We start from the raw sequence: 19,094 nt of genomic DNA on the forward strand, positions 1-19,094 counted from the left end.
ATATCAATTTGAGATTTTTCTTCTCTTTTAACCCTTATCCGTACCCAATGGTGCATAGGGCACTGCATCGTATTGACGCAGTGTTATCTTGATCGTTGCTTACATGAAGGCAAGGTGATACCAGTCCAGTGTTTAAATTTCATTCATTAAACAAATATAAGAGTGATAATCCATCAATATTTATTTTTTACCCCCTCCTCCCGTTGGGAATCGAACCCGGGATCTCCAACTATGTAGCTTCACACTCTAAACATTACACCACGGAGGCGACAAGTTGAAATACCTAACACATAATATGCATTAATGAAACTTAAACGGTATTCAAAGAGACGGGTCCCTTATATCTACGTTATTCATGAACTTTTTTCAGGCCACGACTTCTTATCATCCAATTTTTCAGCTGTCACTACATCATATTCAGTAAAACGACCCCTGAAATGCTGAAAGGAAAACATTTTGATAAGAGTAACCTAACATCCTTCGTGTTTTATTCCGGTGACCTGTTTAAAAAAACTGCTTTAAAACATTAAAATTTCGGTCTTATATAATATTTACTAAGCTCCATACTTTTACTAGAGGTTCACTACCGTACTGTAGTGTTAAGTGTGTTTGGATAAGGTTTAGGTAAGAGGAAACAACTATTGGAGATCAAAAGTTGTTTCCTCTTACCTTGATAATTAATTTACCTAACTAATTTACATTCATAATTTTTACAATGATTAAAGAAAACACTTCGTTTTTTACCACTTGAGTTTTATTATAGACTACATGTTTCAGAAGTTAAACTTCCATCATTCAGGTCTGTATAATAACTAAAATATAAAATATAAAATTGATCTATAAATAATAATTAATAATAATAATTTTATTATTAATTATTATAATTTTAATTTTCATAATTTTTAGTAATTGATTTTTCAGTAAATTTCGGATATTTTTTATTTATTAAACGTATAAGTGAAACATTTCTGTTTATTATTAAAATCAATTATTATTAAAATCCAGTTCAATAAAATCATCTAAAACCTTTTTTTTATTTATTATTATTTATTTTTATATTTTTTTCACTGTTATATTTATTCAATACTACCCTGGACTGGTACCTGAAGCTGAGGGCTGATCACCTTTCCTTCATGTGTACCTAAACGATCAAGATAACACTGTGTTTATATGAAGCAGTGCCCTATGCACCATTGGGGTGCGGATAAGGGTTTAAAATAAAAAATATATATTTTTATTTCGATGCGCACACGGCTAATTCACATTTAAAGTTGACAAATGTCAAAAAAGTTAAGTATGATTTTATTTATTGATTCGGCAGTCACTTTGTGGTAAAATGTATATATTTTTAATTAAAGTTTTATATTAGTATGTGAGATCCGGATCTCACATACTAATATAAGAGTTTCTGCTTAATAAAAAAGCCGGATCTCACATACTAATATAAGAGTTTCTGCTTAATAAAGAAGCTTCTTTACATCTCACCAATAGATGTCTCTAGTGAAGTTCTAGTGATTCAAGAACAAGGTTTCTAAATTGGTTCATATATATAGAACTTTCAAGAATTTGAGTAGTGTGGTTGTCAATAATGGGTAGAATTGGTGAATGTTACACGTGTGTAAACTTAAACCAGCCTATGACGGTCGTCAGCCCCGTAAATGCCCAGACTTCCATATTCTTCTTCATCTTTGATGAGATGTCAAAAAATAATAAGTAAAACTTTAATTAAAAATGGGTAAAAAATATTGATGTTAGCGCCATCTATTGAAAAATACCAAAATCTATTATAAACAAACATAATAAGTTAAAACAAAAAAAAAAACAAATAAAATCTAGTCAAATGAAATATTTTTATATTTAAAATTTACTTGGCAAAAACCTACATTCTTAAAATCCATTGTGACTCGTATTTCAAAGCGTTCTCATCATTTTCAAACACCAAAATGACACGGAATGCATCGAATCACATATCATAATAGATATTTTAAAAAGGTGGTATTTTTCAAGATAAATTTAAAGTAGAAGTGGATAGATATTACCATAAATCGATTGCTTGTGGTCCTTTAGATCAAATAACTTCGTGTTGAAATCTGTTATTTCGACCAGGAGTGCAGAATAGGGCGAAGTAAGTCTAATAATGGGGCAAGGTTCGTGGGTTAGTTTTCATTGAAGACAAACGTAACTTCATCAATCACCCTCTCTCCAGAACAGGGCGAACATCATTACTTGGCCCCACATAATGATGTGACATTTTGGAAATAATACATTACACAATTTAAACGTTTAATTTCAAATTCAACAACAGTAAAAGTTACCCTTTCTCAAGATATTTTATTCATCCAATTTATTTATTAAACTTAATGTAGCATATTTTATTATTTGTTCAGGAATTGTACAGCTTTACATTTAAAAAAGTGTATAATAAAAAATAGTTACATTAATAAAATAAAGCCAATAACACAATCCTACAAACATTGTGAAATAAAATGTTTTTATTTATAGATTTGGTGTTTCATTTGTAAAACTCAAATGTTAAAATCAAACACTTATTTTTCGAGTCTACTAAATCGTACTTTATTATTAAAAAAACATTCAATATTAATGTTTTGAAAATTGTTTCGCCTTGTTATGGCATTTTCAACATTTCAACAATTCGTTCAACATTCGTTTGAAAATGTCATTCAGAAGAAATTCAGAAAAACTTTACGTTTCACGAACTTTTTCTATACTTTTTTCATTCAATAAACGTTACATTGATATTTTCTGTGATAAGTATAAATAATTGAAATATGTAAAAAAAAATATGTTAAAATATTTGTTATAAAAAAACTCTTTAGTCTCCAAAAATATCACATACACGGGATTTCTATGCTGAAAAATTATAAAAACGAACAAATATTGTGAACGAGTAATATAACATAACACGGTATTTGTATTTTTTTACTGTATATTGTTATTGTAAAAATAGAATATCATACAAACCCTGACTTCCATCTTTTTCTTCATCAATATTGATATGTAAAATAAAAAGTGAAGAAACCCAGATTTATTAACAAGTAGTTACCCAAATTTGTAAAAAAGTATTTGGAAACACTCAAAATGTCGTGAAAAAACAAATTATTTATTTATTGATTTGGCGTTTAATTTGTAGAACTCTATTTTCACTTAAGTGTGTATAAAATATTAAATCAAACACTGCTTTTTCGAGTCTACTAAGTTGTATTTTATTGTTAAAAAAACACATACAAATCAATTTTGTGACAGTTTTTTCACCTAGTTATGGCATTTTCAAACAAATACGACACATTCGAATGCCAAACAATTGTCACAAAATTGATTTTTATGTGTTTTTTTAACAATAAAATACAATAATTTCAATATTTTCAGAGTAGATTTTCATAAATAGTGCTATTTTCTAAGTAAAACATATATTAAAAATAAAATAGACTCAAAAAATCAGTGTTTGATTTACCATTTAATACAAAAACATATTATTTTATAATTATTAGATTTAAGAGGCTAGGACCGCCCTATACCTTTGGTTGTGTGAAGGTTTCGTTACATAGGTAAAATTTAACGAGATCTTTGAATAGGGGTACAAAAGAGCTAATTTTCCCGTTTAAAACATGAGCACGATTCAAAATTTACAACAGTGTATTTCGTTACATTGTTTGTTATTGAAAGAAAAGCTATCCACTTACACTCAGAGCTTTCCGCACGGATTGGTTCAAATTTCACAGCAGAACTTGTGTTCTGTTCAACTTAACTCCCCATTCTTCGCTTCCCACTGTCTGTAGTGCTCCACACCGAACTGGGAGTCTGCGGCGAACAGCGAGACTAAGAAGCATTCAGGATACATACAAATTGAAATTCTCTTCTGAACTCTTAAGTGGCATTAGCCCGATTTGACGTTTGAAAGGATTCGTATTCCGATAAATATATTCGCTTATATTTCATATTCCAAATAAGTATATAAAAAATAAAATTGACATCCCAATATAGATGAAAAAGAAGATGGAATTTAAAAAAACAAATAACCCACAAAGCCTCTTCTTTTAGAGGTTTGTCTGCAGGTAGGATGGTAAAGATAGGGAAGGAAAATGTTAAAAATACATCACAAAGACCCAGATTAATTGATTTTTTAAAAATTTATTTTGCACTTGAACGCGCGACGCTAGTTTCACAGTCGTGCCCAACCCAACTATGCCACGGCGCCTAGTGCCATTGACGGGGTTTATGACTTTCCATAGGCTGGTAAAATGATCACTTTACACTCGTGTAACATTCACCATTCTACCCATGATTGACAACCACGCTACACTATTTTTTTAACTCATATATATCATTAATCTCATAAACAATGTCATGTAAATTCTCATGTACACTGTACATGTGAGTTTACTGGAGCCATCAATGGTTGGATAAAGAAAGTTTTTATTTGACAAAGACTTTTATTTGGATGTATGCAAGATCCAATCCGCGGATTATTTTGCACTCTGGGAAACGCCTGAAAATATGATTTTCAGTTTGATGCAGCTTAAAATTTGATCAGTTACATTATTTACAACATTTTCAGTGTGTCCTTGTACTTATTCGTAAATCTAGGTTTTCTCCAGTTACGAGTTTTTTTTATTTATTTAAAAATATATAAATTTGAAAAACACATTCAGAAATTCAAATATTAATCAAACAAAAGCCTATTTTTTATGTGTTGTGATAAATTGAAAAGTTCTTAAAATAAATTGGAAAGAGTCAAAAAAACAATTGTGTTTCCTAATAATAAAAAAAAAAATATATGTTCTTCAAAATGTAATAAAACCCGAAATTTACCGATCGATTTAAATAGCTTCGATTCTTTCTCAATATCGAGGATATTTACTATACACTTAAAACAGCCCTTGATCAATATAACTACCATACACAGCCTCCAATAAGGTTTTAGTGAACTGGCTACTACCCCCATTTCACCCCAACCCTCTCTATAAATAACAACCCTCTGTGGTTTATCTAGTGAGCCATTACTTTAGCAAGGCGAAACATTTGTTTAAAAATCTAGTACATGTTACTTTCATCTTCAACTCCTAGACTAATATAACTAGAATTTATGGAGGCTGTTTTTAGATTTAAGTAGCGGTGGAACAAATCCAATATTTCTTTAAACTAGTTTATAAATAAATTTAATAATTTACTTCGTTTTTGACACCTTCAGACTAGTGATGTTGGTAAAAACGAAACCTGGTCACTAGTCAAATGAAATAAAAATGAATAAAGCTCTAACTGATAAAAAATAAAAAACAAAAATATGAAACTGCTTCTCCCCCCACTTTATCATTCAGCATCTTAATGACACCACTCAAAAATTAAGCTTAAGATTCACATACTGTGTTTGAAAATGATGCGGAATGCATCGAAACATGCGTCACAATAGATTTATAATAAATACTGTTATTTACAATGTGAAACTTTAATTAAAAATGGAAAAAGCTATCGATTTATTGAAAGAAAGCTAAACTGTATTTGAACGCCATGGAGTCCTGGTACTAACCCTAATGTATGGAATTGAAGCGTTAAGTATCAAAGTGTCAAAATAAGGATAAAATTCGATCCCACTGATCGAGCCGGCTAGGTTAAAACCCTTCGGTGCATCGTGTATCAATTTTGTTGCAAAGCAATTATTACAATATTAGTGTTAAAACGATATCAATAAATCATAAGGATGTAACCATTCATGTTGTTGCAAATTTGATAAATAAATATTTTCTTGAGTTTTCCTTTCCAAAAGTTTTTCATAATTTTTTTATTTATTTTTCCACTAATGCTTGGAGGAAGATACAATATAAATTATTATTGTTATTTTAAATTAAAAAAAGCTGTGCAACGAAGGGTATTTTGGTAACCTCCGTCTTTTGTGCCCATACTATCAAAATTTCCTCTCTTCTAGCTTGGTATTAATATTAGTAATTTCTATGCTACCACGAATGCGTGTACTTTTTATTTTATCTTTCATTGATACACCCATAAGGTGAGGTTAAACTTCATTGTAATAAATTCACTCAACCGCTGGTATTTCATTTGGCTGGCGTACAATATTTTACCCATAATGAAATAACTGATTGCCAGAGAGGGAATTTTATTTCGGCAAGTTGAAGGATTTCCGGGCGGAACGCGGAAGTGAGAGGTATTCAGGGGAATTCTATCAAGGTGGATGATCACGCCTTCCTTTTATTACTCCGTCACATTCTTTCGACAAAAATAAAACACACTTGTTCAATTTATTTCCGCAAAAAAAACACTCACCATTAGGCAGGAGTTGTCAAAGTAACCGACAACAAACATCTTTTGAATGTAAAGATAAAACACTTGTATGAAACCACCTTTGAGTTTAATGATGTAAATACGACTAGTTTAGAGAACTACAGATGTTTTCATCAGTCTAACTTAAAATTGCCTGACTTTCATAAACAACAAAATGCGATATTTTTTGGAGATAATGTTTGGCTCATTTTATATAACTTTTTGTTTGGCTCATTTTATATAACTTTTATTTTTGATACTTTTCTTCTACCAGTATCGATAGAAACCTTGTCATGTTTATTTACTTATTCATCCCTGAAGATGATAAGGTCCTTGTCGAAACCTGTTGGAAAAAATTACCAAAAATAAAATTAAAATAATATATATATATATATATATATATATATATATATATATATATATATATATATATATATATATATATATATATATATATATATATATATATATATATATATATATATATATATATATATATATATATATATATATATATATATATATATATATATATATATATATATATATATATATATATATATATATATATATATATATATATATATATATATATATATATATATATTAAAGTGTTAAAAAGAAAAAAAACACTAAAAAATAATACTAGAGTAAATTTTGTACTAATATTTCTTGAAAGAATTAAATTTTATCTATGTAGTAAAATAACAGCTATATAGCTTTTAACGAATTTATTTTTGTTTGACCTGAAATGTCAATAACGATGAAACTCGGTCACTGGTCAAATGAAATAAATGTGAAAAAAGTCATTTGTTATTCTTTTATTATTATACATGCGTACAAAGCAAGAGTGCCTTGACCAATCTGTGAGTAGAATTTTGGGAGAAAATACGAAATTAAAGAATAATATTACTAGACAAAGTCGAAGGTAAACGCAGCACAGGAAAAAAGCATATACCCAGGCTTGAAAATTTGAAAGTCTCTGTTTAGAGCGGTTGCCGACAATGTAAAAATTGCCATATGAATTGGCACAATACGGAGAAGAATAAACGTTGGACGTTCCTTCCACCCATTGTACTCTACACAAAATTGAAGAAATATTTGTGACAAGAACTTGAATTATCTCCATTTTTATTCAAATTCTCACCTTCCCTACACGTACCTTACCCTCACACTTCACCGGATATTCATATGCTACAAACCTTACACCCAACATACATACGTACGTATAATACGCCCTACGAATAATGTCAAATCTAGTAAAAAAGTCAATTTATTTTTAAAAATAGGCTATCTCAACATAGAAGGAATTTCACATTGGAAGGGACAAGGTAGAAGGTGATTTAATTAAAGTCCAGGTGTAATTATTTTATTGTAAAACCTTTTTGCTGTAAATTATTATTGTATCTCTTGTATGTAATGTATATAATCTAATAATAATAAAAAAATGTATTAACATGTTAGTATTTTGGCTCTACACAGGCCATGCCTTAAGAGCCGTAATACATATAGTTAATGTATCCATGAAATAAATATGTATGTATCTATGAATGTATCTTTGTATCTATGAAATAAGTAAATAAATAAAGGAAATATAAAAAAATATTAAAAAAATTATTAAAAAAAGATGGACGAGTATATGTAATTTTTTGCATATCCAGGTCTTACGACCTCTCATCAGGTGGTTTAAGTGATCATCACTTTACACACTTTTAACATTTGCCATTATACTAATGATTAACAACCACTCATATCTTGCAAGTCATACTTATATGATCCATCTCATAGCGTTCGTCATTGAGTTCACAACAGCCATCGTTGATTTGATTTAGAAAGCTTTTCTTAAGCAGAATAGAATGATGAATGTTACACATGTGTAGAGTGATCACTTAACCAGCCTATGGCAGGTCGTATGTCCCATCTTCATCTTTGTAAACTGTGAAAAATGTAAACACAACTAGTTTAGAGAAATACAGATGTTTACACCAATAGGGGAAAATAGAAACATATTATTGTTTGACATCTCATCAAAGATGACGAAAAATATGGAAGTCTGGGTATTTACGGGGCTGACGACCGTCATAGGCTGGTTTTTCACTTTACACACATAATCAAAATTATAATAACAAGTATTTGGACACACTCAAAATGTTGAAAATAGTAACTTCTCGAAATAAGTTGTTTCCACATTTATAAACTAAAAAGCGGTATTTCAAAAATATTAAATTCTTAAATTTAAATTATTTTGGTTATCCACAAAGTCAAAGGCAAACAATAATTATTGACAAATGAAATATTAAGATAACTTTTCGTTGTATTTTTTTTAGTTACAACTCTCTTTACAGGGTGTGTGTTCACTATTAATACAGGAGTATTCTTTACAAATGGAAATAAGAAAATAAAATTCCGACTTTCGATTGTATTATATTTTCATATTTTTCAAAAAAACACGATTTCCATGCATTTACTGCTTTCAAATATACTATTATTGAAAAGCCATAAATAATATTATATAAATGTACCATTTCCGCACAACAGCAGTGTTATAAAATATATTTATTTAACAGTTATACTCGTATACCTAACCAACTAACATATCGCTCACTCCTTTCAACAACGTCATACATCAAAAAACTTGATTTTTCAGGATATCGTTTTTAAAGTTTAAAAATATAATAAAATGTTTCAAAAATAAATACTTAGCCACTTTTGAACTTTCACTATACAACTGATCTTTTTAGGTAAAACCTGAATGTTTTTTATCTATTTGAAAAATATTTAGTTTATTTAAAAAAAATAATAAAACAATACCTCTACTTCAAAATGCAAAAAAAAACACTTTCTGCCCTGTAGCGGGTAAATATTAAGTTTTTGCCGCTTTGGCTGAGATAAAGTACATTTTCTGGGCATTCCGAAAACACGAAAAACTGAAAATTGACGATTTTTTTTCATATATGACGTTGTTGAAAGGAGGATCTGAATAAAACAGTTTATTTTTTTATAATATCGTGAATTTATTCTGAAGCTTTCATACCCACACTATAATAAAGCTACGTTATAAGTTCTAACTGAAAAAATAACTAACTATCGCACCGTTTTCCTCAAGGGCAGCAGAGAATAAAATGTCTTTGTAAACATTTTTAGCCAATTTAATATTTATGCATTTTCCCGTGCAAACCCTCCGATTATTCCGATACCTACCTGACCTGACCACTCTCAAGTATTTGTAATATTTGATCAAGCCAATTTTTCCTCGGTCTTCTTCTGGTGAATTTTCAAATATTTTTTCCTCACATATTTTTTATCATTATTTCCTTTCTTATTCGTTCCACGTTTCCAAATCATCTCTACACACCTCTCTTAATTTTGACGACTTTGCTTATTTTTTCATTAATTTATCCAGCTTTGACTCTTTGAATTGTGTTTTACTTGGTTAGTGCCTCTTTTTCTTGAAATCTAATATGACACGTGTTCCGATGCATTACATATAATTTTATATATTATACGGTGTTTGAAAATGATGCGTAATGCATCGAAACACGTGTCACAATAGATTTTGAGACTAAGTGGTATTTACCAAATAAAACTTAAATTGAAAATATATAATGCTTATCTTAGCCTTGAATTCTATTCGAATTTCACCATTCAAGCATCTATATTACACCGTTTTGTCGCACATTAGTTTGAGAGATCGCATTTCAGCTGCGTCCAATCTATCTTCTTACAAGAAAATTCAATACCGAATCCAATGACAAGATAAAATTAAAAATGATTTTTCGCAGATACCGCTCTTGGGCAAGGAGTTTTTTATTATATGAAAGCCTTGTTTAAATTTCATAATGGCGGTACATGACCCAGTTTTTAGGCTGCATAATCGCTGAAATTCTGAAATGAATTACCATTTGTTCGAATAAAGCTCGCATATTTCAGCAGTATCATATTTCCTGAAATATGGCCAGTTGTAATGTACATATGAAATTTAATTTACCGAGAATACGTTATCCAATATTTTATTTTTACATTCACCTCTGTTATATAAAGCGATAAATGTTGAAGTGAAATTTAACGTTTTTAATAAAAGTGTGGTGTTATTACGTTTGACTACCTTAATAGAGGTACCGGGTACGATTCCCAGTGATTTTTCACTTTGTAGTGTAATAGACAGGCGCCGTGGCGTAGTCGAATAGACTCTCGACTGTGAAACTGACGTTGAGGGCTCGATTCCATCCGTAAAATGGATTTAATTCACATGTATTTATTTTCAAGTAGTCTGGATATTTGTAATATATTTTTCATATCTACTTTCCCTTTCCTAAACTAGTACCGTAGAACGGGGCTACTTGAACTTTGACGTGTTACTTGAGCCCAGTACAAAAAAAATTAAATCTGTATTTGGTCTACAATAATGAACGTACCGACATAATTCATTGTTTCCCTGACAGGTGACATTTATTGTCACGATACTTCGATCGATACTTCCACGATCTAAATATTTTTTTGTACTGGGCTCAAGTAACACATCAAAGTTCAAGTGGCCTCGTTCTACGGTACTAGTTTTAGAAAAGGGAAAGTAGATATGAATAATATATTACAAACACTCAGACTAATTGAAAATAAATACATTTGTATTGAATCCATTTTGTGGATGGTGGGAATCGAACCCTCAACGTCAGTTTCGCAGTCGAGAGTCTATTCGACTACGCCACGGCGCCTGGTGGAGCGTTCGATCCTCTCCACCTATCCCTGCGGGAAAGCGGTGTGATCTTTAGACTTTGGACAAATGTACACAGTACACCTATGAACAATCAGTCGACAAAAGCCAAAAGGGTCGATAAATACATGTTTAGGTTGACTTATCTCATTGATGAACTAATACTTCTGCATCAATAGTTTATATACTCGTATCTATCTCATTCTTGACATTCGTCTTTCAACCCACCTAATATTTCTCCCCGCAGGTGGAATGGGTGATGGCAGACGGGTCCGCTATAACGGTCATCCGTGGGCTGAGGGAGATTCTCCCCAACGGGACTCTCTACTTCGCTGCGTTCCCCGCCGACCGCCTGAGGAGAGACATCCACCACGCCAGCTACCGATGCAGGCTGAGCAGCCAGCTCGGGACCATCGTCTCCAGAGAAGTGCATGTCAGAGCTGGTAAGATAAAAAATATATCTCTTTTTCCAAATAAAAATAACTTTTTCCCAAGAACTCTACGATGGAGACCTTGGAAGAACAAAAGAGGTGTTGGAAGACCCCAACAGAGATGGTATGATGACATTAATGCAGTGTCCTATGCACCATTGGGCGCAGACAAGGGATAAAGAAGGAGAAAAATTGCACGTGTGAAATTTACTTAAGGTCAAATGTAAATTTTGCTTGTAGAATACCATTTTTTCTTTCAGTCTATTATGACGCATGTTTCGATGGATTCAGATCATTATCAAGTACCGAATGTGAAACTTAATCCGTCTGATGTGCTCAATGTTTAGAATCAGTGTATACGCCCATATGTATTTTACATTTTGACAAGGAATTTTTTTTCAAACATTTTTTTTCGTATTGACTACATATACATTAGAGGACTATTTGTTAGGCCCAGTATTCGACAGATCTCAACTTTCTTTGAATCCACGTAAATATTTTTTCTGCTTAAATCACCTTTTTGTGCTAAATTTTTTTTTTCTAAATAAATATGTGATTTCATAACCCCTATATCTTACCTAACATACATACCCAATTATTACCACTGTAACCTTATTATATTTAGATAATTTATATACATGTATTTACTTTTTTGTAACTTTGTTGAAAAGGTAGTTTTGTAATAATAATAATAATAAACCCTTATCCGCAACCCAATGGTGCATAGGGCACTGCGTCACATAAACGCAGTGTTATCTTGATCGTTCACATATGAAGGAAAGGTGATCAGCCCTCCACTTCAGGTACCAGTCCAGGGTAGTATTGAATAAATATTACAGTGAAAAAATCACTTATATTTATCTAACCCCCCTTGGGAATCGAACCCGGGACCTCCAGAACGGTAGCCGAGCGTGCTGACCATTACACTAAAAAGCGGCGGCGTTTTTTAAAAAATAACTATAATATTCCTTTGCCTAATTAGACAAACCACTAATAATTTTAATAAATATGTTAATTGCCTACCCGTGAGTGAATTTAGTTAGAGTAACAGTAATGGGTAAAGTTTTTTATTACAATTTCCAATTATAACTACATATGTACCATACATTTAACGATTCAACTTTTGTCGGAGGTCTCTATACATATGAAAAAGTTCTAGTAATGGCTTACAAAGGCAATTAACTGTAGTATAAAATTATAATTTATAGTGTTAATTACATGAGACATATGGTATATCATGACATATTGTCATATGTCCGCCTCCGTAGTGTAATGGTCAGCACGCTCGGCTACCGTTCTGGAGGTCCCGGGTTCGATTCCCAGGGGGGGGTAAAAATAAATATGAGTGATTTTTTCACTGTAATATTTATTCAATATTACCCTGGACTGGTACCTGAAGCGGAGGGCTGATCACCTTTCCTTCGTGTGTAAACGATCAAGATAACACTGCGTTTATATGAAGCAGTGCCTTATGCACCATTGGGGTACGGAGAAGGGTTTTATTATTATTATTATTGTCATAAATGATGACAAATTGGATCGAATGCAGAGCGGACACCACAGTAACTAAAAACGCGCTAAGAGTGTCAGAAATGAAACGAGCATATCTAGCAAGAGTCTATGAGATAGATTAAGGAACACCAGGATAAGAGAAATATGCGAGTTAGGTGGGGAAGACAAAGGAACTATCCAGACTCCCCCACATTTCACTGCACAGCCAACCCTCGTATAGACGAATCTCGGGCAGACCACCAAAGAGATTGACGGCTAGGAATCGACATCGTAGGAAGCTTATCCCTCTTAACCCTTTCCGGTCCAAAAAAAATTGAAAAATTCCATCAGGTCCACGATATATTTACAGGGTAAAATAATACATTTTAGGTTTTTTTAATAAAACTACACTTGTGTTAAAAATTTACTTTTATTTTGAATGTATACAATCTTGTCTCTTATTATTACATTTTATAGACATCTAATGTATGATATCAGTGAAAACAGTCACCGATGCAAAGGCCGGGCTTTCTTTCGTAAGTGACGCAAATGTAGCGGGTTTCTTTCCTACCTCCAGGAATTTTTCGTTGAGCGTAACATTTTTCTATGCAAGGTGGGCTATTGTGGATAGAATCGTCATCACTGCTCGGTTGTCTAAATTAAAAACACAGTAAGGGATATTTTTTTGTAGTAGTTTTTTTTTTGCATTTATGGACTAAGTAGACTCTACTTAGTCCAAAAATGCAAAAAAAACCTACTACAAAAAATGTCCCTTACTGTGTTTTAAATTTGGACAGCCGTGCTGCTCACATGCGCACGGGTCGAGTGTAACTGATGCCGGTAGCCGGACATCCGAGTTACGGGTACCGAGCCAGCCCCCAAAAAAAACTTTTTGTATCATTCTCAGGTAGAATGTTTCACATTCTAGTGTTTATAAAAATCATTGAATCCTCGTCCCAGTTTACCGCACACTAAATACGAGTGAGAAAAAATATGTTTGCTTGTATTTTAACACTAAACTGATGAAGAAAAAAAATGTCGAATGACATTCGACATAGGACTCACCGGAATAAAGTCGATGTCGAATCACATTCGACATAGGACTCACCGGAATAAAGTCGATGTCGAATGACATTCGACATAGGACAGGAAAGGGGTTTAAACAGGCCACAAGGCCTGCACCGAGCAGAAGAAGAAGAATTATATGAGTTTTCTTTTACAGTGATCAAGGAAGGTTACGAGGTGAAAGTTTACGACGAGTACGTCATCAGCGGGAACTCCGCCTTGTTGCGCTGCCAGCTGCCCTCCTACGTCAGCGAGTTCGTGATGATCAGCTCTTGGATCCAGGATGGCTCCATCAACATCTACCCCAGCTCTGATATAAGTAAGTGACTGCATTTTCGGATCTGATATAGAAGCATCTAGGCTTTCTGACAGACCTCTTTTGCAAAGCAATTATATTAAATAAAATGATTAGAAAATAGGAAATAAAATTGTTTCCCGATTTAACTGTTAATTTACATTTCAAAGCTTTCAATGTCCCTGTCATTACCAATCGAAATAATACAAATTTTTAATGTTTTCAATATTGAAAGCATTAACTTTGTGGATTATATTGATATATATTATTTTGAGAAATAAAAAGACTTTGTTGTTGACCTCTTCAGGGTTAAATATATGTTGAACCCAGGAAGAGGGCAACAGGTTGTTGCCGAAACTAGTTTGTTAATAAAAATGTGAGTGGATCAAAAACCAAAGTCTTTTTGTTTTTCAAAATAATATACAAATTTGTAAAACCACCACCATGATTCAAAAAGTGCTTCAATGTAGGCAGTGAAAAGGATTTGTGGTTGGTTTGTTCCTTTTTTTTCATTTTCAAAGGATAAAACTTCTATTTTAGAGGCTTGTCTGCTGTAGGATAGTTAGGAAAGAGAAATTATATGTGAAAAATACGTTATAACACCCAGATAAATTGAAAATGGATATTTTTTAATTCATTTTGCAATCGGCGGGAATCAAACCCGCAACGCCAGTTTCGCAGTCGAGCGTCTACTTGACTGCGCCATTGCGCCTGTCAGTTAGTTCGATTCCAACCCGACGTTGTCCGGTACACAGAAGCCTCCACAACCCCGACCAGCACAGCAAACAGACACAGAACGGTCCTAAGGCACATTCAGAAAATGTCATCGCATTTCTTACTCAACCATTATTCATATACATTCTACTTTAGATCCTTTTCATAAAATGCGACCTTGACACTCGATTCAATAATACAAGCACGCAAGTGCGTAAAATCATTCGCGTCATTTACCGCTCGGATTATTGTATCCTTTCCAGAGTTTCATTACGCGCTTGATTGGCCGATCTAACCCCCCGTTTCTGGATGTCGTCCATCTTTGGTTTCCGCGAAATACATAAATAGTGGCGTGGTGCCAAATTAAAACCATTTATTCTATTAACTTGACAGATTGTTTAGCAAACTTTTCCTCGGGCGAGCGTTTGTCGTTTTTATTGGCAATCGAGCGACTAGTGAACTATTAATTGTGCCCATAAAAGAACTTCGTACGTATTATATTATTCGATTCATAAAAAATATATCCAATATATTTTTTGGTTGATATATAAGTAACCATTTTTGCTCGAAACAAAACACGTGGCATATTTTCTACCTTCTCTGCGCTTAATGTTATATATCTACTTCAAAAAAATGTTATATTTTGGAAATATAAAAAAATCTTATTTAACTAACTAAACATCGTGCCGTTTCTCCGCAGGGGTAGGCAGAGAGAATAGAACGCCCCACCACTCTGTCTTTGCAAACATTTTTCGCCTCTTCCACGTTCATGCATCTTCCTCATACATACCCGCCGATTATTTCGACTTTTGACCTGATTGCATCAAAGTATTTGACACACATCATCATCAAGTTTACCTCGGTCTTCCTTTTCTCTTTTTCCCAACAACATTCGCTTAATTTTTTGTTAATATTATTTTCAATAATAAAAGTCACCTTGCCGTATTTTTTTTTGTTATTATTATAAAATACAGTACAATTGACAGGCGCCGTGGCTTAGTTGGATAGATGCTCTACTACGATTCAAAATAAATTAAAGAAAGATTTATTTTCAACATTTTGAGTGTGTCCAGATACTTGTCCACAAAATCTGGATTATCTCCAATTACAGGAGTTATTTTCATATTATTTTTTTTACATCTCATCAAAGATGAAGAAGAATACGGAAGTCTGGGCATTTACGGGGCTGACGACCGTCATAGGCTGGTTTAAGTGATCACTTTACACACGTGTAACATTCACCAATTCTACCTATTATTGACAACCACACTACTCAAATTTTTGGAAGTTCTATATATATGAACCAATTTAGATTTTTTTCAATTGGTTTGGGTGTTTGTGGTGTATTTTTGTGACACTTACAAACTAACGTTTGGCTTTAAGTGATTGTTTAAGCCAGAAAAATGACAGGTTGTAAGCCTTGGAATACTCCTATTTCCATTTTCTTTCAGATAAAAAAAGAGCCATAGATGTTTCATATCAAGTTAAGACAGCTTGAATAATAAAATGTTTATTGATATTATATTATGATGTATTCGTTCCCAGATGGAAAGTACGTTATCCTGAACAGCGGAGAGCTTCATATTAATTCCGCAGAGCCTTCTGAAAGCTTCCATACTTACTCCTGCAGGACCGTCCATAAGCTTACCGGAGAATCGTACACAAGCGCTTATCCAGGTATTATTAACATGCGAAACGTGAAACTTTCATTTTAAAGCTCAAACAAACTTTTGATATTATTGCTTTTAACTTCAATAAAAATAACAAACAAATATTTATTAAAAATAAATAATCCATTTCTGATTTATTGCAATAGTGCATAAAGCACTGCATCATATCATTATAGTAAATACGGGTTGGATGTTTTTTTTGTATTTTCAATGACTTTGCTTCTCTTTGTTGACATTCGACATACATTGTATTGCGTATTGCATAATTTCATCATAAATAAGCTTAATAAAATAAAACTATGTATTTTGTTTTTAACCACTTCTTATTGGTACTTTTCTGCAACCGGTTTCGACAAGAACCTTGTGATCATTAAACATATACTACTATACATGTACTTTTAAACCCTGATGATGATAAAGTCTTTGTCGAAACTGACTGAAGAAAAGTACCAATAAAAAGTGGTTAAAACAAGTAATTTTATTTTATAAAGTTTATAAAATATGCCTCAAAACATCTAAGAAAAACATTTAATAAAAGGTTTTTTTCACGCGTTTTACGATATTTTTCAAGTTTTACGATATATCAGATATAAATTAGACTTTTTTATACCAATTTCGAATTACTTATGCAAACAAGACTGGTTTCAAGAACAACAGATGTTCTTATTCGCATTGTACAATACTAACTGATTTTTTTAATGGTTTTGATTTTGTCAAACAAAAATTATTCAATATATGGATCCAAAAGAATCGTTTGTATTGTAGAAGTAGACGAAAATATTAAGTAGAAGTTTAATTAAGAATATCTGATTTTTTCAGTAACGATGACGTCACTTGTTGTTTTCAGGCCACGTGATAATAACAGAGCCCAAAGGTAGCGTCCAACCCCGTGTGACTGTGGAAAAGCACAGCACGCGGCGTGTTGCTATCGGCGAGCACGTCATACTAGCGTGCGCTGCGCAGGGATGGCCGGTGCCCACTTATAGGTGAGTCTATGTCAACCAAACCTAACCTAACCTTACATTATATGCTCTTATATAGCTTAACTATCAAATATTTTAAAATTGTAAAAGAAAAACACTTGTTTTTTTACCACTTGAGATTATTTTATTATGACGACTAGTTTCGGAAACTATGCTTCCATCTTTAGGTCTAAATATAAATTGAATATATTAACTTAGTTTATATTTAGACCTAAAGATAGAAGCTTCCGAAACTAGTTATCATAATAAAATAAACTCAAGTGGTAAAAAAACAAGTGTTTTTTTTTTTACAATTTCGTCAAGTCTTACCACAAACTAAATGCCGAAACAATTAATAAATTAAAAAATATTTTATTGATTGGCTTTGAATTTTTCGATTTAAATGTTCAATACCGTAACATGAGTTTTTTTTTAACATTTAATTCATTTCCAACACATTTTACACACTTGAATTTAAAATGAATTCCACAACTATTAAAATTACAACTAACATTTGAAAGGAATCTTACAACAGGGCATATATACATCTTTTAAAAAGTCTAATTAAAGAATGAGGAACGTATTAATTCTTTATACAATATTTTGTCACCCTTACAATTGTTTCATATCTATCACCTTGGACTAGTATAAGAAGCGCAGGACTAATCACATTGCTATGCGATTAACGATCAAAATAAAACTCCTTCGATGCAACGCAGTGCCCAGTGGATTGAATTCTACATTTATTTATGTATAGGTTAATACGTGACGCGTTTCGTCTTCTTAGGACATCAAACACTGAGTGTTTGACAATGTCCTAAGAAGACGAAACGCGTTACGAATTAACATGTGCATAAATAAATGTAAAATTCAATCCAACAAACCTTTTTTCATTTTGGATATATTGCCCAACAACTTTTTTGATGTATCGCATTTTGAAACGCCGTTACTTTATCTGCGATATAAGATTTTCCCGATATTTTCCGACCCGCTCAAGTGTTAGATCAAGTCTGGAGAGCGTATTCCCATTATGTACAGGAACTAAAGCGCAGCAGATCGTACATCCCGAATTCCAATCTCCGCCTACTGATTCCCACAATCTCCGTTCTGTTTGTAGTATAATATTGCCACCCTTGTACGGCGGCTGTATTATACGCTTCTCACGCGGTTCACGTTCACTCCCTGGGGCTTCTGAACTCTTGGTAGCGTGACTTGATCAAGCGCTCGTTAAACCTGCCCCAACAAAAATAATTAAACTGATTAACTGATTAACAGGGTAGGCAGAGAAAAAAGAGCGCCACACTAATCTGTCTTTGCAAACAATCTTAGCCTTTTCCACATTCAAAATATTAAAAAAAAAGAGAATGAGAAAAAATGCATCTCTACATACATCTTCTAACCCTTATCTGCACCCCAATGGTGCATAGGGCACTGCATCATATAAACGCAGTGTTAACTTGA

The 19,094-nt window shown here is 32.5% G+C and overlaps 1 protein-coding gene across 1 annotated transcript in view; it reads left to right on the top strand.

The window, feature by feature from the left end:
• LOC148312577 (cell adhesion molecule Dscam1-like) overlaps nt 1-19,094 on the top strand; it is a 211,936-nt gene that overhangs the window by 184,479 nt on the left and 8,363 nt on the right. The window contains exons 4-7 of the mRNA XM_088276197.1: nt 11,253-11,448; nt 14,150-14,311; nt 16,547-16,678; nt 17,519-17,657. Of these exons, the coding sequence (XP_088132323.1) occupies nt 11,253-11,448; nt 14,150-14,311; nt 16,547-16,678; nt 17,519-17,657 (629 nt within the window). The remainder of the gene's footprint in view (nt 1-11,252; nt 11,449-14,149; nt 14,312-16,546; nt 16,679-17,518; nt 17,658-19,094) is intronic.

The sequence above is a fragment of the Brachycentrus maculatus genome, unplaced genomic scaffold (genome assembly GCF_059751285.1).
Source record: "Brachycentrus maculatus isolate JH-2025_06_01 unplaced genomic scaffold, ASM5975128v1 h1tg000038l, whole genome shotgun sequence".
Lineage (NCBI taxonomy): Eukaryota > Metazoa > Arthropoda > Insecta > Trichoptera > Brachycentridae > Brachycentrus > Brachycentrus maculatus.